Genomic DNA, 21796 nt, shown 5'->3' with positions numbered 1-21796 from the left:
AGTGTAAGCAAATAATAGCTGACTTTCTAACTTTTTTTCCCCTTTTTCTTTTTTTCTGTTTCAGTTGGTAAGGAACACTGTTACATGCATAATATTATTTGAGATGTTTAGGTCATCAGCCACAGCATTGGGAATCTTTTTGTCATGCTGAGTTTTTTCACCGGAATTTGTTATGGCATTTGCTGTAAATAGGACTAGACCTGTAAAACCAACAGATACTGTAGTATGTTATTCTTTATTAGTAGTTTTCTGTAACTTTCATGTCTACAGTCTTTGTGTTTGAACTCACATTTATTATGTTCTTAATAGGCACTGTTTTGGATGCAAAAATTTCAGGGCTCTCAAGAACTCTAAAAAAGGATCTAGTGCATGCTTCATATGTTAAGCATCTCATTTTATAAATGAGGTGAGGCATTTGGGACTCGGAGAAGTCAAGGGACTTTCTCCATATCATGCAATGAATAAGTGAACCAGAGCTTTCTTCTCTCACTTCCAGTAGTGTTTGGCTAAGACATGAATAGCAGTTTTAACTATTGTATTCAGAATTCTCCACAAACTTGAATTCTTGTGTAAAGCCCCCCAAATATAAGGAGCAAATTAGATATAACTTAATATTTTAAATTTTAATAGATTAAAAAAGTAAATAAAACAAAACAGAAACAAACACCTTAGTCTGATTGTCCTGTCTATTGTCTTATATTAATGGTGGGGTTTAGACCAATGTTTTCCATAAATACAATTAATCCTCAAGTTACCTAGTAATTGACATTTTTCTCTTGATGCTGTTCATTTTGGTTAAACTCATTTTATGCAATGTTAAAATTGATAAATGTAAAGACATTCCATGGATATTGGGTAAATGGTTTGTCTGAAAATTTCCAAAACTTTTCTAACACCCATTTTGTGTGCAAAAACCTTAATTGTAGTAGTGCCATACATCTAGTTTATTAGGAAGCTCAAAGGATTAGAGTTATATTTATAATTAACTTTCATCTACTTAGAGGGAAGAACACTTATTATTGTAATTGTTATTGCTCAAAAGGCATAATTTTACTGTATGTTACAGTCTATTGGCCACCATCATTCTCATGAAGTTCTTTAAGAAATTTTTCGTATTTAATACCTTTGCTCTTGAATACCAATAATCTTGAACACCAATAATTTCATTTCCCTTTGGGGCATACAGCTGTTTCCAGCCTACTCAGTGTCATGTCAGGGCATAAAATCATCTTGACAGAAAGGTCTAAATTATAAATAGTCCCATAATGACATTCAGCTTGGGTGGTACATTTATAAAAGGAGTTATTAAAGAAAATGTCATTCTAACCTATTACTGTAACTAGAATCCTTCACAGTTCTGCAGCCATCTTTTGGTACAAAAATTTGGTAATACTTGCATATGTAAAACATTTAAACAGGACTATTAAATTTACAAGTATAAAGACATACTAGGGATGTTGGATAAGTGGTTTCCTAAAATTTTCCAAAACTTTTCTATGACAAATACATGTCTTCTCCCTTTCAAGACTGCTGAAAAACGGAGTATTAAGACTCCAAGGTTTTGGGACTTCCCTGGTGGCGCAGTGGTTAAGAATCCGCCTGCCAATGCAGGGGACACAGGTTTGATCCCTGGTCCGGAAAGATCCCACAAGCCGCAGAGCAACTAAGCCCAGTGCGCCATAACTACTGAGTCTGCACTCTAGGGCCCGCAAGCCACAACTACTGAGCCTGAGTTCCACAACTACTGAAGCCTGCACGCCTAGAGCCCATGCTCTGCAACAAGAGAAGCCACCACAATGAGAAGCACGTGCACCATGACGAGAGTAGACCCTGCTCTCTGCAGCTAGAGAAACCTTGCACGTAGCAATGAAGACCCAACGTAGCTGAAAAAAATAATAATGTATGTTGTTTTTTAAAAAAAAGAAAAAAGACTTCAAGGTTTTGATATTATTCAAATAGCATATGATAAACATATATATATATATATATATGAAAAAAGAAAAAGACCAGAGGTTGATTTATCTCATTGTTAGCATAACAATACTTAATTATGAGATAGCAGTCAGATTATCAGAATCTACTTCTAGTAATACTTTTAGATTGTTGTGGAAATAAAAATTGAAAAATGCTAATAAGCATGGATTAAGAGTAAAACAAGATATTACAGATCATTCATGTAAATGATCATAACATTTATTTTTAATTAAAAGCAATAGAATTTTATTGGCCTCAGGATCAAAACAGTAGTGGTCATCAGTAGTCATTTTCTTTCCTGGGTAAGGTAGGTAAGGGAAGAGTTTGTGTTTTTGTAATCATTCTCTTTCTATAGAGTTATCAGACTATATATATTATATGTAACAGGAGGCTTTACTAACCAACAGGTACACCAACTCTCCCTTTCTAGGTCTAAGGCAAATAATGGCTCTCTTTCCCACTGAGTCCAGTCTGAACTTCTCAAGTCGTCATCACTAGCTCACAAGATAAATCACTGCTAGTTTAAAAATAAGCCGATGGTTTTAGCGGGCAAATGCTGAAAAGCAGATGGATACAAATAAAACAGGGGTATCATGGAGTCTATTCCCGGCCAGTTCTCTTCAGTCCATAAATGCTGGAGAGATGTGTTATGTTAGCACCATATGTTACTACATTTGTTACCTGAATCTTGGTCGCTAGTTATTAGAAAGGAGCAAATGAAACTGTGAAAGTTAAGACTTATCTTGATTTTCTAATGTAAAGCACGTGTATCTGAAGTTTTAATTTCTTAATATGGGCATCTCTGAGAAAACAATAAATTTATGCTACCTCATGGTTTAAATCCTTCAAAGATCTTACCACTGCTTATAGGAAGGACCTTTATGAATTTTCCCTTGATAATCTCATTATATTCCTTCATTGCACTTTACATTTCAGTGATGGTGACCTGTTTTTTTGGTTTGTTTGTTTGTTTGCGGTACGCGGGCCTCTCACTGCTGTGGCCTCCCCCGCTGCGAGCACAGGCTCCAGACGCGCAGGCCCAGCGGCCACGGCTCACGGGCCCAGCTGCTCCGTGGCACGTGGGATCCTCTCGGACCCGGGCACGAACCCGCGTCCCCTGCATCGGCAGGCGGACTCTCAACCACTGCGCCACCAGGGAAGCCCCAGTGACCTGTTTTAGTTCTTCTCTACTAGACTGTGAACTCTGTGAAAAAAAAGTCCCAGAACCTTGCACAATACCTAGCATGCAGTAGGACTTCAATAAAGTTTTAAATAATTGAACTCTAATTGTATGCATCTGGGCAAAGCACTTTGGCAGTGAATAAATTTTTTTCCCACTTTTAGTGTTTTCTAGGTCAGAGTAGTGAAGACTGGAGGTAAGAAGCAATTTAGAGTATCAGAAAATCCAGATTTTGTGCCAACTCTGAATAGTTGAGTTTAATTCAACATGCATTTATTGTTTTTTAATTTGGACTGCAGAGACAACTTATAAAGACAAGAGCATGAGTACTTCAAATTTTCTTTCGAAAACTGAGTCATAGATGTTGCATTTCAAGCCAAGTAAAGGTTTGATTATTTTACACTTCATGGCTTTTTAAAATTCCAGTTGCTATAACAACTTTGATATTTCTTTATTATTTTTAGCACTTCAGTTGCCATAACAATAAGATATCTTAAAAAAATAGCAATTTTATTTTATAAGGGAAAAACCTCTTTCAATTAAAAATGAATTTGAATCAACATTTCTTTCCTATAATGTGAACCCGTTATTTAAAATGTACTTGTGCTGTTCTGTTTTCATATAATTTTAACAGACTTTGCCAGGAAAAGTTTTAAGGTTTAACTTTTCCCTCTATTTTTTTTATTGTACAAAAATTAAAGGGAGGTAACTGTATTGAACCCATTCTGTGAGATAATATTAATACTTGATGGGATTTCATTGATATAAAAATCTTCTTAAACAATTTAATTTCCAGATTTGCTGTTGTATAAAGTAAGAAAAGAACATGAATGATTGATAGCTCTTACATGAAAGATGTAAGAAAGCTTGGAATTTCCTTTTTTCCTGTGTTATTTTTAGGTGTATTTATTATGTTTGTTGCCTTACTAAAATAGTTACCACCTCACCTACCTAGAAATAACTGACAGTTCAGACCTGAGCTATGACACTTTACTCATAGAGAAGTACTTCTGTTTACTCTTGGATAAAAAATTCTTATAAGCTTAGTTTCTGATTTTTAATCCTCTAGAAAATTAAAGATAGCAAATTAGAAGAGGAACGAAGAGTACTGCTATATTTATATAGAGTCAAAAATATAGGGAGCTATGTATTCTTTTCATGCAAATAGAGTCAGGAAATATAGGGAGCTATATATTCTTATCTAGGTACCTAGTTACTTGTAGAAATTAAAGTCTCTCTTGATTCAATAGACATATATATTGAATCCAAGGTATGATTGTGTTATAAGATAGTATTCTAACTGACATTAACAGTGATGATCCCAGCCTACCAGGCAAACATTAAATTATGTTCAGAATTCTCAATTTAAGAAGGAGAGGAGTGGATGATACATCTTATAAAGATTTAAATGTAAAATTGTATAAAGTAAAACAAAATTTAAAAAATTATAAAAGAGAAACCTTCAGTTATCTGGGAATTGCAGGATCCATGTAACTGAGATTTTTATGGCCCAAGGTTTGGTAATTCTTATATTACTGTGTTGCTAATCACATAAATTTCCTAAGGTGTGTAGTCAGGTTCAGATAATGTGTTTCTTATGTGGGCTTCTCACTGTTGTGGCCTCTCGCATTGCGGAGCACAGGCTCCGGACGCGCAGGCTCAGCGGCCATGGCTCACGGGCCCAGCCGCTCCGCGGCACGTGGGATCTTCCCAGACCGGGGCACGAACCCGTGTCCCCTGCATCGGCAGGCAAACTCTCAACCACTGAGCCACCAGGGAAGCCCAGTGTGTTTCTTTTAAGAATGTACTTTTTAAAAGGAATGTTGAGGGAGTTGGCAACTCAAGAGAAAAGTGAAAGTATTGTTTTAAATTTCCTAATCTCAACAGGTTACTGTGGGTGTGGTTTCTTAAGGAGAAATGACTAAACAAAAAACCTGTTGATAGTAAAGAATATGTTTAACTTCATTATCAGTGAGCTTTGAGTGAACAACTGCTATATGCTTTTTCTGGTTTATTTTTAATTACTAATTTTCATAACCAACTTTAGAAGTTAAGTATTATTATCTCAGTTTTACAGATGGAAACTGAGACATGTGGAGAGAATGATGTACCCAAGGCCTCACAGTTAATAAGTGCTACAGCCAGTGCCAACCCAAATCTGGCTCATTCTAAAGCCTACATTTTCTTCTCTAAGTCACAGTCTTTCCTAGTCTTCAAACTAAATAAATGTTTATTAAAGGTAATAACATAACTTGGGGAAAATGGAAGGAAAGATCATACAGTGCATGGTTTTATTTTATTGTTCTGCATACTATTTTTGACCAATTAATTTGATTTTAAGTATATATTTTGTATTTGAGGGTTTCCCCCACTAAGAGTTAAACATCCCCATAAATTAGTATTTTCTTTGTCCATTTTCCTTTGTGATTGACTAAAGATAGTGGATTCTCTCAAAGGTTTTGCTTTCTCAGACAGTTGTCTTAGGCCCCAGCTAGCTAAGGCAGTCTCAGAGTATTGTATAACTGGCATTTAATAAGAAGTCTTTTCTCACTCAGTGTCTCACTTGCATCTGGGCTGTTGTGTCTGTGAGTACAAACAGTGAGCCATGAGTCAGGTATAATGATTGAGAGACTGTGAAAGTAGACACGGGCTAAATGTACTTACTCTGTCCAGCAGTATCTGTTCTTTTAGACATTTCAGTAGCCCTTATTCTTGGTGGGACTTTGCTTCTGAGGATTCTGATATTTTTCTTTTTCAACATCAATATTTATGATTTCCTGGCAATGCCTTAAAATGCACTCGAGTAATTTAGGTCTCTAATTTGATGGTGTTGCACTGAAATGGGGACACTTGAAAAAAGCAAATGCAATCATCTTTATCATTCTCTTCAGCTATCACTTACATATGGGTGAAATGCACAGATCTTAAGTGTGAACATTTTGGTGAGTTCAACACATATGCATGCATATAACCCACAGCTATTAACATAGAAAATCTTTCCATCGTCCCTGAAAGTTTCCCTATACCTCTTACCAGTAAACACACACGCACACACAGACACACACACACACACCCCTGAAGCAAATATGTTCTGATTTCTTTCATCAAAAATTAGTTTTGCCTGTTCCAGAACTTCATTGTATGGACATATCACATTCACGTTCATCCATTCCCCTGTTGATGGATGTATGGGTTGTTTCTAGGTTTGGGCTATTAAAAATAAAGCTGCTATGTACATTTTTATACAAGTCTTTTACGGATATATGTTTCTGTTTCTATTGGATGGGATTGATGGGTCATAGGGCAGATTTGTTTAATGTTATAAGCAACTCCCAAACTATTTCAAAAATTTCCAAGTTGGGCCATTTTACATTACCACTAGCAATTTATGAGAGTTTCAGTTGTTCTACATCCTTAGCAACATTTAGTGTTTATCAGTGGCTTAATTGTATCCACTCAAATGGGTATATAGTGGTATCTCATTGTGATTTTACTTGGTCTTTTCTTGATGACTATTGATGCTGAGCACTTTTTCATTTTCTTGAATGACCATCTGTATATCTTCCTTTGTGAAGTGTCTATGTCTGTATTTTTCCATTTTGATTGACTCATTTGTATTTTTATTAACAAATTGTAGGAGTCAGTTATGTATTTTGGATACAAGTTCTTTGTAGGATATATGTTTTACTAGTATTTTCTCTCAGTCTTTTGACTTGCTTACTGATTTTCTTAATGACATCTTCTGAAAAGCAGAATTTTAATTTTAAGTATAATTTATTTTTTATGTTTAGATCTGTGATCATTTCAAATAATTTTTTGTGTATGGTATGAGAAAGGGGTCTAAGTTTATCTTCCTCCAGATATTCAAAATTTTCTAGTGCCCTTTACTGAAAAAATTTCCTTTTCACCTTGACTTGTTTTAGAGTCTATTGAAATTCAATTGGCAATTATGGGTTTATTTTTGGACTCTCTATTCTTTTAAGTCATCTGTTTGCCTGTCCTTATGCCAGTCTTGATTATTGTGGCTTTATAGTAAGTCTTGAAATCAGGTTGTACCAGTCCTCCAACTTTTTTCTAATCTTTTCCCAAGATTGTTTTAGCTATCGTAGGTCCTTTGTGTTTATATGTAAATTTTAGAATCAACTTCTTAGTTCTACCAAAAGCCTACTTGGATTTTAATTGGAATAGCAATAAATCTGTAGATCAATTTGAGGAAAACAAATATTCGTAACAATATTGAGTCTTCTAATCCATAAAGATGACATATCTCTCCATTAGGACCTTTTAATTTTTCTCAATGACATTTTGTAGTTTTTAGGATAGAGGTCTTACATGTCTTTTATTAAATTTATTCATATTTTCTGTGTTTTGAGGCTGTTGTAAATAGTTTATTGTTTAAAATTTTCATTTACTATTGTTTGTTGCAAGTATATAGAAATGCAGTGATTTTTATATACTGACCTTGTATTATGACAAAATTTACTCATTAGTTCTAATGGGATTTCGGGGCGGGCGTATTTCTTATGTATACAATCATGTCATCCTTTTCTTTTATTGCTTAACTGTTTTTTTATATTGCTTATTATACTGGTTGGGACCTCCAGAACATTGTGCATAGAAGTGGTGCGAGCAGACGTCTTTGCCTTGTTTCCAGTTTTAAAGGGAAAGCATTTACTCTTTCACCATTAAATATCATGTTAGCTGTAGGCTTTCCCATATAGTATCTTTGTTAGGCTGAGGAAGTTTTCTTCTGTAGTGCCATAAACTTAACATTTGTTAAATATTTTTAATTGTTAATAACTTGCCTCATAATAAAATTAAGTTAACTTACAAACTTGTTTTCTGCTCTTGAGGGGTCATGAAATAGTGGATTCTAACATGTCCCACTTTAGAGAGTTTATTTTTTCCTTAGCACTTAGACCAAGTTGCTTTAAAACTACATTTGATAGTACATTTAAAATACATTGACACTGCATTTTGCAGCATTTGACATTCTTAAAATGATAGGTAAGTAATCATTATCTCTTGCTAGATATGATTTTTCAAATCAGTAGTCAAATATTCATATTGAATTGGGTTTAGGTAGAGGTATAGATGAATAATATTGTGCTTACTTTGAATATATTAGGAGGCTAATTATTTTCCCCCTGCAATCTGGTCATGTATTTTATAGCTTTCTTGTGAATCTTGTATGTCATACAAGGGATTGCAAGGAACTTTGCATATTTGACCTTCACAAAACTGGTTATTAGTGTTTTTCTGTCTTTTTATAGACTCGTCAAGCTATTTGGTATGCTTTTATATTAACATTATACTAAACACTTATTTGTTCAACTCCTATTCTTTGCCCAACACTGTAGTGTAGGCACTGGAAATATAATGAGGAACAAAACAGATGTTCTTCCCCTCATGGAGCTTGCAATCCAGTGAGGAAGACAAAACTGAACGAAAATATACTATAAACTGCGGTATGTGTGGAATCTGGTCTAATCTGGGAATTCAAGGACGGTTCCTCTGAGGAAGTGGTATTTGAACTGAAGCCTGAAGATTGTATCTGAATTAACTAAAAGAAATGTGATGGCATATTAAGCAGCAGGTTCAAATACCCTGAGGCAGTAAGGAGCATAGCAGATATGTGTGTGTGTGGGGGGGGGAAGGGTGGAGTGGAGGGAGGTAGAGCCAGTTTAGCTAATCCTAAATAATGTAGAAGAGAAGTTAGATTGACTAGATATATGGAGACCACATTTTATAGGACCTGTTAGTATTTTATCCTAAGGGCAGTGTAAAACCACTGAAGTATTTTAAATGGGAGTTATATCATCGCATTTGCATTTGGGAAAGGTTATTCTGCCTGTTTTGCACGTAATGGATTGAAGAGAGGCCACAGACCACTCAGGAAGACCAGATTGGAAGCCACTATAGTGGTTCACACACAAGATGGTGCTAGTTTGTTTAGGGTAGTGGAGGTGGAGAAAAGTTAACAGATGGGAGGAATAGTTGAAGAAATAAATTCTGAATCCATACATCTTTTTGTACCTTTAGAAAACCTTTTACTTTACCCTATGTTTGTTTTTTACAATGTTGGTTGCTCATTTCTCCTTGATAATCATTGCCTACTGTTTATCCTATTTACCGTCGGTGGCTAATGATCCTCCCTTGCTTTGCTATTTAGATCCTATTGAGCAGTTGCTTGAGTTGCTTAGATGACTAATAATGAAATATTGATACATATAAAAGGACATATAAAACATATTTAAGGTATAAATGAAAAATTAAACATCTGTGATGTATCATCTCAAGAAGTTATACAGTTTTAGCTCTTAGAAGTAATTCTGAAGTAATTCCAAATAATGGTTCCTCTTAGATATTTCACAGCTAGTGTTCAACAGTTGAAAGGAGAAGGGGGGTGGTTGATAATGACTAATAAGAATGACAAAAATAAAACACCTAATGACCCCTAAAATGAAGAGAATTATGCATAATATAAAAACAAAGAGTGCTTTATGTAATGAGCTGTGTAAATATGATATTAATGCTCTTGTTATTAGAGCTTCACATTATAAATTAGTTTCTATTATAATCAGATCAGAAAAAAGGATGGAAAGGAAGAAAAGTGAGGGGCTAGTAAAAAATGTCAGTCTCAGAAAAGAAGAAAATTATCTTGTTTGAACTCCTGAAACTGTTCTTTTTGAAGTTGGTAGAAGAAAAGAAGGAAGCTTGGTGGGTCAAAGCTATTGCTTCTTAAACTCTCCCTCTCATACTATCATATACCTGTGGCAGCATGTACAACTAGGGATTATTTATGGTATTCTTAGACTCAAATCCCTATCAGTGATTATTTGTTGGAAATAAGTGTCAAACTAAAGTGATCTAGGGACTTCCCTGGTGGCGCTGTGGTTAAGAATCTGCCTGCCAACGCAGGGGACACGGGTTCGAGCCCTGGTCCGGGAAGATCCCACATGCCGTGGAGCAACTAAGCCTGTGCGCCACAACTACTGAGCCTGCGCTCTAGAGTCTTGAGCCACAACTACTGAGCCTGTGTGCCACAACTACTGAAGCCCGCACGCCTAGAGCCCATGCTCCACAACAAGAGAAGCCACAACAATGAGAAGCCTGCACACCGCAAGGACGAGTAGCCCCTGCTCGCCGCAACTAGAGAGAGCCCACGTGCAGCAACAAAGACCCAATGTAGCCAAAAATAAATAAATTAATTAAATAAATTAAAAAAAAAAGTAATCTAGTATTTGAATTTCCCTAAATGATATTTTTTGCCATTTCTCTGATTTAAAAAATATTATGATTCAAAACTTGAAAAGTAATGCACAGTCTATACTTTTAGAAGGATTTCTTTTTTTATTTTGGTGATGAGGTAGCTTTAATTAATAGCATTTTATTTTTCAACGGTTTTATAGTAAAGCTTCGTATTTAACTGTCTACATTCATGAATATTTATCACCTGTAATTTTTATTTTGAATATTTATTATTATTGTGAAAGAGAGTTTTAGTTAAATAAAATCTTGTTTGATTTCCATGCTTTTATGTAACCCTAAAAGTCAAAATGCTTCCCTGTAAAATAGGACTTTCTAGCCTTTTTATATTAAATTTAAATATTTACTTTCAAATCTCAATATGGTACTCATTCTAAGATTGTTATTCTAACTTATTTCATACACTTTTCTGGTAATGAGCAATATGCTTCCATTCTTTATTCCACCTAACCCCCTGAAGATTTTAACAGTAATATGATCTTCCTGAAAGGCAGTTCAGCATGGAGGAAAGAATAGATCTATTATTTATTATTATTTAGAAATCATTTTTTGAAATCCAAAATAATTCTTCTTAGACATTTCCTGACTAGCTGCTCTAGTGGAAAAAAGAGGGAATGAAGGAGGAGTTCATCAAAATGGTGTTAAGAATGACAATTTTTTTTTTTTTTTTTTTTTTTTTGCGGTACGCGGGCCTCTCACTGTTGTGGCCTCTCCCATTGCGGAGCACAGGCTCCGGACGCATAGGCTCAGCGGCCATGGCTTATGGGCCCAGCCGCTCCGTGGCATGTGGGATCCTCCCGGACTGGGGCACAAACCTGTGTCCCCTAAATCGGCAGGCAGACTCTCAACCACTGAGCCACCAGGAAAGCCCAAGAATGACAATTTTGATCTGTTTCATTCCTAGTTTCATGGCTCTGTAATAGTGGGCAAGTTATACTTACCTTCTCTAGGTACCCACTTTCTTCCTTTGGAAAATGATAATGATGGGTATCTACTTCATAGAGATTTAATATTTTTATTGAGACAAAAATGTAAAGCATATAGCATAATGCTTGGCACATAGAATATGCTCTAAGTGTTGATTATCCATTTTCATCTCAAATTTCCTGATTCAATTCTGAAATAATGTGTAAGGTAATTCTAAGTTACTTTAAGAAAATTGCTGACCCCATAAGAAATATTTTTAAAATAGTGAATGTTTGTCTATAGTAAGTCAAAATAAATGGAAATTTTTTTCTTTTCTTTTTTCTTTTTTTTTTTGCCGTACGCGGGCCTCTCACTGTTGTGGCCTCTCCCGTTGCGGAGCACAGGCTCCGGACGCGCAGGCTTAGCGGCCATGGCTCACGGACCCAGCCGCTACGCGGCATGTGGGATCTTCCCGGACCGGGGCACGAACCCGTGTCCCCTGCATCGGCAGGCGAACTCCCAACCACTGCGCCACCAGGGAAGCCCCAAATGGAAATATTTTTAACCTCCATTATATAAATGAGCTTAATTACTTCCTTCTGACTTGGGTATGAGTAGCTCAAGCACTGTATGACAAAGTTCTTTGACTCTTTTTCTATTAAGCATTCATTCATTTATTTCTAATGTCTTCTCTTCTGAGGTCATATTTGATCTTAAATATTCCAGCAAATAGATTTTAGTATAGAGGTGTTAGTTCCAATGCTTTGTTTGTACAGTTAAATACATCAGATTCAGCAATTTAGTGTGGGTGTGGCAGGGATTGGAGAGATTACAAAATAACTTCTATTAATCAAAATATACTTTAAAGAGTAAAAATAGTAGCTCTATCACTTGAGTTCATGAAGACTTAGACGATTTTTAATAATTAATAGGTTTTTTCTGCCAATGAGCATTAGATTACTGCTGACTTTTTAGTGTCATAGTACCTTGTGGTAGTTTCTTTACAGGGTTTAAAGGTGTATCTCAGGGTTTTTTTTTTTCTGTCCTGCTCATAGGAAATAATCTTTACACATGCTATAAGGAAAATACCTCTAGAAATTCATACATGTCATTAATATGTTATAAGGATCGGTCAGTTCCACTGTGTTCTTTTGTCAATCTTGATCGGAGCTTGCCGAGTAAGTCTATAAGCCTGCATGTGCCTGGCAACTGTTACCTAGTGACAGTTTCAGCTGCAGTAGCCATTGGCTGTGCTGTTGATTGGGGCAGGAGGACCGAGTCACCTTTCTGATGGTGAGTTCTTCTGCATCAGCTCAGGATGAGGAGGAGGAGCAGGGCTTCGGTTCAGGTGGAGGCAGTGATACTGAGAGACTGTGAGGAATACACCGACAGCATCTCGGTAACTGCATCACAGTAAATCGGACTTCTGAATCAAGCAGCCCAGCCTAGCAGCTGATAAGAGTGAATGTAGGTGAGAAGCATTGTTTTATTCCTGTAACAAGAACTATTTTGTGATAAGTGAAACTAGGAATGTGCAAGGAGGAATATCCTGTGGCTATTATTATAAAAGAAGAAGGACTTCCCTGAATGCCTTGGTGGTGCACAAGAAAATAACTTTAAGAAGAATGCTTTCTGTTAAGCTCCTGCATTGTTCCTGAAGGAAATGTTTCTATTTCTAACGCATGTTCTTTCTACAAAAGGTATGACAGCAAAGACTGACAAGAGACTCTCTGAAATGCCTGTACTTTAAAAAAGACTTTTGACAAATGTTAACCTCATATCAGAATGACCTTGGAAGCATTTTGGATGGATTCTATCCTGCCAGTCTTTCAGTATTTCAAACTCTAGGATTTAAACTCATCTTGATGCTTTAGAAGTATTTTAAAACAAGAACATCTTATAACCTATCTAATGGCCCCTGCATTAATTGAGCACTTGCTCAAAATAGAACACAGAACTAGAAGAGGCATTTTCTTAACATATGGCTGCTATATAACTGCAAATATAACAAACAAGGTAATTTTCCACTTTGAAAAGGTTTAGTTGAAGTAATGATTTAATGTGTTAATCATTTAATGAAAACAGAAAAGATATAGCAATATAGATTAGAAAGCCTACTAGAAATACCTAAGTAATAAATAATGGCAGCATTTCTAGTCAGAAGCTCAGAGCATATAGGAAAGTTTCTGTTGTCTAAATTTCATATATATTTACACATATTTGTGAGATATAGGTGTGGTTGCAAAGGTGAGAAATAACTTTGAGCTGTATATTTTATGATCATACTCCATTATAAGGAAGGTGGTGTATCAGATAATGAAGGTTGTTTTCAGTTATTGATGCTGAAACTAATAGCAAAAATGATTTTATTTTCCTTTTGAAAAGGAAGGAGTATAAATTACGATGCTGGTGGTAGCACCAGGAACTGTAATGGACTAAAACTCTTTTCATCTGAATGCTTACAAAAAATGCATGCAGAATTAAAACTTCAGAAGTTTTTCATATTTTGTCAGTATTGACCCATTGTGTATTATCTTCTCTACTGGAAGTATGCTTTTTTTCTCTTATGAGAGTTACAGGGCAATCTGGAGTCCATTACTGCTGTTCTGCTCCTTTGTGCCCCAGTAGAGATGAGTCTTTTAGAATTAATCTTGTTGGAGAAGGGGGTTCTTAGCTTTTGAGAGAAAAGAGAGAGAAATGGATCATAAAGTTGACCCACCAGCATCAAACCCTGAACTGAGCCAAAGACACACTTTGCCACAATGAACTTTTTCTTAGCTTTCCAACCAAATCTGAGATCTTAATTATTTAAATTCTACAATATGAATCCATTTCTCCTGACAGATGAAACAGGAAGCCTGAGCCTATTTAAGGTTTTTTTCTCACTCTTTCGAGTTGATCCCTAAGAAACTACCTTTCTGAGGAGAACAAACGGCCCACAAGAGCTTTTCTTCCTTTGGCAATTGCTTTTTTTTCTTTTACAGATTTAATTTTTCATAGTGCAAGGTATTATTGAAAAGTCCATTTTCTCTAGAAGTGCCTTGTGTCTGCAAAAAGTTGTTTGAAAGCACCGGAGGAAGCTAATCGGTGACCTTTTTTTCACCTCCTTTCTAGCTTATCCCCCTTCCTCCCCCCTCCCAAAGCTGAGGTGTGTTACTGCTGCACTGAGGCTGATGAAGAGACTTGAGTACTCCCTGGGATGCTCAGCTGTGACAGAAGCGCTGCCACTGTCTACTGAAGCTGATTCTGAGACACTCATGGGCAGAGTTTAGCAGATGCTAGGCAGGGCACCTGCTTGCTGTAGCCATAGCTGCAGGTTCTTTTAATTCCAAGCCATGAATGAATCTAGGTGGACTGAATGGAGGATCCTGAACATGAGCAGTGGCATTTTGAATGTGTCCGAACGTCACTCTTGCCCACTTGGATTTGGCCACTACAGTGCGGTGGACGTCTGCATCTTCGAGACAGTTGTTATTGTCTTGCTGACATTTCTAATCATTGCTGGGAATTTAACGGTCATCTTTGTCTTTCACTGTGCTCCACTCTTACACCATTATACGACCAGCTATTTCATTCAGACAATGGCATATGCTGATCTTTTCGTTGGAGTTACCTGCTTGGTTCCTACTCTCTCACTTCTCCACTACTCCACGGGTATCCACGAGTCACTGACTTGCCAGGTTTTTGGATATATCATCTCAGTTCTAAAAAGTGTTTCTATGGCATGTCTTGCTTGCATAAGTGTGGATCGCTATCTTGCAATTACCAAGCCTCTTTCCTACAATCAACTGGTCACCCCTTGTCGCCTGAGAATTTGCATTGTTTTAATCTGGATCTACTCTTGCCTAATTTTCTTGCCTTCCTTTTTTGGCTGGGGGAAACCCGGTTACCACGGTGACATTTTTGAATGGTGTGCCACCTCTTGGCTCACCAGTGTCTATTTTACTGGCTTTATTGTTTGTTTACTTTATGCTCCTGCTGCCTTTGTTGTCTGCTTCACTTACTTCCACATTTTCACAATTTGCCGGCAGCACACCAAAGAGATAAATGACCGGAGGGCCCGATTCCCTAGCCACGAAGTCGCTGCCTCTGGAGAGACTGGACATAGCCCTGACCGTCGCTACGCCATGGTTTTGTTTCGGATAACCAGTGTGTTTTACATGCTCTGGCTCCCGTATATCATATACTTTCTTCTAGAAAGCTCCCGGGTCTTGGACAATCCAACACTGTCCTTCCTAACAACCTGGCTTGCTATAAGTAATAGTTTTTGTAACTGTGTAATATACAGCCTCTCCAACAGTGTTTTCCGGCTAGGCCTCCGAAGACTGTCCGAGACAATGTGCACGTCTTGTATGTGTGTGAAGGATCAGGAAGCACGAGACCCCCAACCTAGGAAACGGGCTAATTCCTGCTCCATTTGAAGAAAACCACACAGTAAATCAAATGTAGTCTGACAGTAGTTTGGGATTGTATTCTTGCTTCATCTGGAAATTTGCCACTAGAGAAATATTTACTAGAATAGTTGACTATGAGAGGAAGGGACTAAAGGTTTTTTTTTCATGGAAAAAAAAAAACCCTGAAGAAGAGGATGTGTAGAGGGTAATCTCGTGAGATAATTGTAGTGTGTGAGTATGAATGTGCAGTAATAGGCAAAATCAAACACTGAGGATGGAAAAGTACCTCAGATCTTCCACAGGGCATGAGCAAAGCCCCTGGCGTCTGTCTCTCTCTCTGACTGGACTCTCTCCTCTGTCTCTGTCTCTCTCACTCTCTTTGTGTTTGTGGAAATTACTTACATAAATTGCCCTTTACAGAAAAATGCTACATATTATATATGTGGTAAAGTATAATTTTTTGCATCAAAGTGTACTTGTTTAAACTCACTTATCTACAGTCCCTAAATGGTCTCTCCATGGAGGATGCATAGTAAGCATTGTATTTTATTACCTGCCACACAACCATTTTGCTTGTGTTTTTATAATATCTGTAGCACAAAATTTCTGCTATGAACAAAAAGAAACAGTATTTTTGTTTCTTCTGGGTAAAATTATGCTCCCTCCTCCTTCCTAACAGCTTTTTTTTTTTCTCTCCATTTTTCTTGATCTGCATCCTTTGGCACCTTAATCCAGAAGTGTCTTAGCTAATGAAAGAATCTACTATATAAAAGTCATAATGTTGAATGATTTATTCCTTCCAAAAAAGCATTCTATAGGTTGTTTGAGATATTGTGTTAAGTATTTTTAATGGCTTTGGGAAACATTTTTATTTGTTTTCTTTTGAATTAGTTCATGTGCCCAAAGTGGTGTCTTTTTGTTTTTTGCAGGGGCTATAGTTAAGCTTTGTTTTTCTTTAAGCTAATTCACAGATAATTCTAATGCAGATGCAGAGTACTCACTCAAAAGTGAGGTATTGCTCTTAAAGCTACTTGTGTCCTTTTTTTTTCTAAAGAGTAAAATATTAACCTTTTTGTGTTAGATTTACAAAGCTTATTGTTGTGTCTGCTAATTATTTGTATGGTAATGCATTTGCACATACTATATTTTTTACAACAAAGAAAATGTAAATTACATTATGTGATCTGTGCCTAATGTCTTCTTAGCACACTATATAGATCAGTGTTGCTTAAGTCATCAACATTGGACAAAAATATACAAAAACTTCTTTTAAGAGAAAAATACTTTTGTGTAGTTGTTATTTAGATATTTCTATTAGACCAAGCTGCATTCTTAGTGATGCTGAGAATAAAATATACTTAATTATCAAATACAGGTAAGAACTGTCAGTATTTTCTTTTGTAATGATCTGTTTTCATATTCAGAGATTAAATTAACTTATTTTTTAGTGTACTACATGGAATTGTGTAGTAAATTGTCAGGGGTTTAGATGTAGCAAAACAGCATTTGGGAAATTAGTAGTGAAGCAGGTGTAAGTGCTAAAACATCTAAATCTTACTTTTTTTACCATAAGTTTCCTGCCTGACAGATATTTTAAAATTTATATCAAACTACTGAGTATTTTTCTTCTCAGCATTTTTTATTTCTTTATTTTATGAAATGCATTTAGTGAAATGTGCCTATGACTCTTCAAATTGGAAGCCAAACATGTTTGCATACTGGTGGTTTGACTTCAGAGGTCTTTTAGTAAAAGAAATGTCATCATTTTATTGAGGTTGTTCTGAGCCCATGTATATTTTTAAACATGTAAGGAAGGTTTAAAATAAAGAATAAAACAGTATTCTACGTATTCAAAATCAGACTTTGCTTCAGTTTAATAAAACACTTAGAATAAGAGTTTACTGTTGGGGAATCAAAATTTGTTTCACATTTTTGTGGTTTGGGTTGTTTACATTAATTCTCATCCCGTTTGCCATTGACATCTTGGATAAGTTGAAATGTGCCTTTTGAGTTCAGACCCGTTTAAGGAAAACAAACTTCAAGGAAACATAATGCTGCTGACTTTTCAGGTGGCATAAATAGAACTTTGAACATTATATGTATTATTCGGGAATCAGATTTTGATCCTGTAGTTTGGTGTGTAAGTATAGTTAGAAAACCTGAGGCTGTGTTTATTGCATTTTCCTCTTCTGGCTTTTCCTTATGGTAGTTAATAACAATAATTATATGCCAGGCACTGTGGGAAGTTTTACATATATGAAAACATTTAATCCTCACTACAACCCATGGAGATAGGTACTGTTTTTATCCCCATCCTAAAGATGGGGAAACCAAAGAACAGTGATTTATCCAAAGTCAGTCACTCAATTAATCAGTGGTTGAGGTTCATTCACACTCAATTAACCATTATGCTGTGCTGCCTTTTCCCCCCAAAGCCTCCAGACCTTTGTACCTCTGTCTATACCTTTTCCCTACAGAACTTGTTTGAGTTTTCTTTTTTTCTCACTTAAATCTTTCACTTCAGGTCTCTCCTTGTGGTATCTTTTTCCTTGATCTTAAAAATCTCTTTTATTAAAGTAGCAATCTGGTAAGCCCCCACTTACCAGTTTAGTCTTCAATCAAACTGAAACCCTGGGGCATGACATTCCCTTGACATTACTTTTGTTCATTTTTGTTAAGTTTTCATTGAATATCTTTTTCAAGTCTCTATAAATTTCTTATTGAAAAAAATGTTTTTTGAAGGAGAAGAGTGGAGAAGGAAATCTCTGTTTTAGGCTGAAAGGCGAGCCTCTAGAAGGCAAGTTCTCAGTTTAGATTCTTCATTTATTTTAATGTTTCATGTGCAACTCTAGGGCAAGCCACTTAACTTGCTTTTGACATATTTTAATATGTGTTTATATAATAATACTTATTTTGAAATTATTCTGTCTTTTAGATGAATATGTTTTAAGAATAGAAAGCATAACCATTATTCTTATTATATTGTATTCTATGGTAATTATCCAATTTGGTTATAAGTGACAACCAAACAATGATGATGTAGTCTATTACTAAAGGTTCTGTTATCTGTGGCATTGTTTCTAAAGTTATATAGTGTTGGAAGGCTTTATAACCTACTAGTTTGTGAAACCTGCACTGAAATCCTGGCCCTCAGAAGCTGTTTAGCCCTAGGAAAAATACTGAATGTTCCACGTCTCCAGTTTTCTCATCAGGAAGATCCAGAGACTTGTACCTTCCTACTAGGCTGGATTTGAGGACTAAATGAGATAAAGTAATCTCTGTGTTCAGCATGGCTCCTGACGCATAGAAAGTATTTGGAATGTGGTAGCTCCTGTTTTATCATCTTTGTGGATGCCAGATTTATTGCCATCACAACTTAAAGATCACTAATTGCAATTTAAGAAAATTGTATTTTATAACAATTAGAGTTTTCTAAAACGGCGTTTTTTCCCAAACCTGTCTAAACTCAGATTTTGGCCTAAACTCAGATATTTTTAAATGTAGAAAACTTCCACAATCTCTGAAAGCTCATTTTCCAGGAATAGTTATACATGAAGACATCATTTGAGATTAAAGACATCCATCAAGCAGATGATGGGATGAGACAGGAATGATTCTGAGATTAACCTACCTCCTTACTTTATTGTATTAAATATGCTTAAATATTTTTCTTTCATCGGGTTGGCAATAGAAGGAAAGCGTTGTTCAGGAATATCTTGCCATTTGTCTTCACATTTTAGTTTTCCTCATTTACTAAAATGGAATTTAAGGTATTTTGTCATGTACCTGTTACCTTGAAGAAACAAAGATTAATAAATAGATTCGCTCTACATGTATCTTCTATAATGAAGATTAGAAATGATGTTGCTGCCTTAAATTAAATGACTTTCCTCTGTCTCTCCCTACCCTGGAAGCTAATCATTAGATGTGAAAAAGTTATAAATATGCGATAAACAGAGAAGATTAAGATGTGGGGAATTTGCTTGTATAACATGCTGAGCGTAGCATCATTGGTGTCCAGGTAGGACCATCACAATGCACAGGAGATTATGTTACTGAGTTGATGCTCTATTCTGATGTATAGGTTCCAAAAGTTGCTCTTTTACCTGAGTAAAACGTTAAGATTAGAAGGATATGTAGAAAGTTGCATAATCATCAACCAAATATATAGACACTAAGGAAAACAAAATGACTTGAAAAGAAAAAAATATAAATCCCCTTTTCAGTGTTTCTTATATATGAAAGTTTTATCCAGGGCTAGTTTTGCTCTATAATATAAAATATTTTAACTTTATTTAATAGTGTAAATGATTGTCTTTTAAAATATTAAAAGTGATGTGATTAGGTTTTCTTCTTTATTAATCTGTTTAAAAGTTTTTTACAGTGAGCGTTTACTTACGTTATAATGGGAAAATTGTTTTGTTAAAAAGAATGCTGACTGTTTAAAAAATATTTTGATGTTTCACAAAAGCTTGGTTGATCCTACAAGTAACATTATCCAATTTTGTCTCAATACTATATTCTTTTGAAGACAGTTTATGTAGTTTCTGACTTGTGTAATATTTGCTATTTCACGTAAAATTTTTAGAGAAGTTTGATGCCCTTCTGCTTATGATATTAGATGTCCTTGACAATTTTGCTTCAGCACAATCAGTTTGAAGTGTTATTTGCTGAATCTGAAAGGAATCTCAATCACCTACCACTTTTCTACTGCACCATTTTTTTAATGCACCGTTGATGGCACCTTTTAGCATTTTTCACATCTTTTAAATAACAGAAGGATGACCTTGCATTAAGGAAATAGGGTCCCGCTGGTGTGTTAACTGCATTTCACAGATAGGCAAGATTCTGCTTTCAGTCCCCCATCCCCAAAGATCATATCTATAACTTTTTAATGGTAACTTTTATTCTATGTTTTTATGATTCCCTATGAAGGTGAAGAAAATCAGAGTAATAAATTCATCAGGAGTCTGTTATGTCTGATAGCAGAAAGGCATATGTGATATCAGTATCTTCACTATAGTAAATGGGACCACCAGATTAGTTTTGGAGATTGTAAAGTTTTAAAGTATGTTGGTGATAAATATCAAGAAACATAGTGCATAATGGTAGAATTTATTGAATGGAAATATTTGCTTAAATTCTAAAACTTCCCCAAATGCTCCTTTATGCAAGAGAAATCACATTTATCTTTGACTTTAGAAATTTGACTCCAATTTTACTGTTTTCTACTTAATTTTATGTTTTCTACTTAAGCAAGTATAAATGATGTTGATAAAAAGTGCCCAGATATACTTTATAAATTCAAAGTGGTGGCATTATTTTAGGTGGAAGGCCCACATACAACAAATCAAGTACAAAGTTATATAGCCTGTTCTTTAAAATTTAAAATGTATCTTTGAATGCAGTGCAGACTGTAGCAAGAGATGACCAGTGCATTTGTCTGAGGTTATGCCTGACACAAGCAAGTGTGCGTGTATTTACTCTGTGTAAAATACAGTTTTAAAATATTTACTTATGTTTCTAATAGAGTTTGAAGTTTAAAATAGGTATTAGATTATACATTTTATGATAATAAATAGCCTCTTCACAGTTACTATTCCATTTACTCTTCCAGGAGTGTTTTTTTTTTTTTTTTTTAATTTATTTATTTTTGCTGCGCGCGGGCTTTCTCTAGTTGCGGTGAGCAGGGGCTACTCTTCGTTGAGGTGCACGGGCTTCACATTGCAGTGGCTTCTCTTGTTGCGGAGCACGGGCTCTAGGTGCACAGGCTTCAGTAGTTGTGGCTCACGGGCTTAACTGCTCCGTGGCATGTGGGATCTTCCCTGACCAGGGCTCGAACCTGTGTCCCCTGCATTGGCAGGCAGATTCTTAACCACTGCGCCACCAGGGAAGCCCCTTCCAGGAGTTTTATAATTAAAAATAGTAAATTGGTAAAATTGATATTATAAATGATAGATTTTGCTAAGGTTAAAATATAATTTGTGAAGAAGCAGGTTAAAAAAATCCTGAAAATCCTTGTTTTAATATTTTAACCAGTTAAATTATATTTGGATTTTTCTTAATTTTATTA

At 35.7% G+C, this 21796-nt stretch overlaps 2 protein-coding genes across 5 annotated transcripts in view; both read left to right on the top strand.

Annotated features, from left to right (window-relative positions):
* Positions 1–21796, top strand: part of RABGAP1L (RAB GTPase activating protein 1 like) — a 689413-nt gene that overhangs the window by 217469 nt on the left and 450148 nt on the right. The gene's annotated exons all lie outside the window — the stretch shown is intronic.
* Positions 14665–15750, top strand: GPR52 (G protein-coupled receptor 52). The gene has a single exon (XM_060142175.1). It carries the CDS (start codon positions 14665–14667, stop codon positions 15748–15750), a length of 1086 nt encoding a protein of 361 aa, XP_059998158.1.

This window comes from Lagenorhynchus albirostris, chromosome 2, assembly GCF_949774975.1.
Source record: "Lagenorhynchus albirostris chromosome 2, mLagAlb1.1, whole genome shotgun sequence".
Taxonomy (NCBI): domain Eukaryota; kingdom Metazoa; phylum Chordata; class Mammalia; order Artiodactyla; family Delphinidae; genus Lagenorhynchus; species Lagenorhynchus albirostris.
This window is presented reverse-complemented; position numbering and strand designations above follow the sequence as displayed.

Excerpts from the sequence above, each read along its gene's own strand:
- GPR52 (XM_060142175.1), top strand. The coding sequence starts at position 14,665 with ATGAATGAATCTAGGTGGACTGAATGGAGGATCCTGAACATGAGCAGT.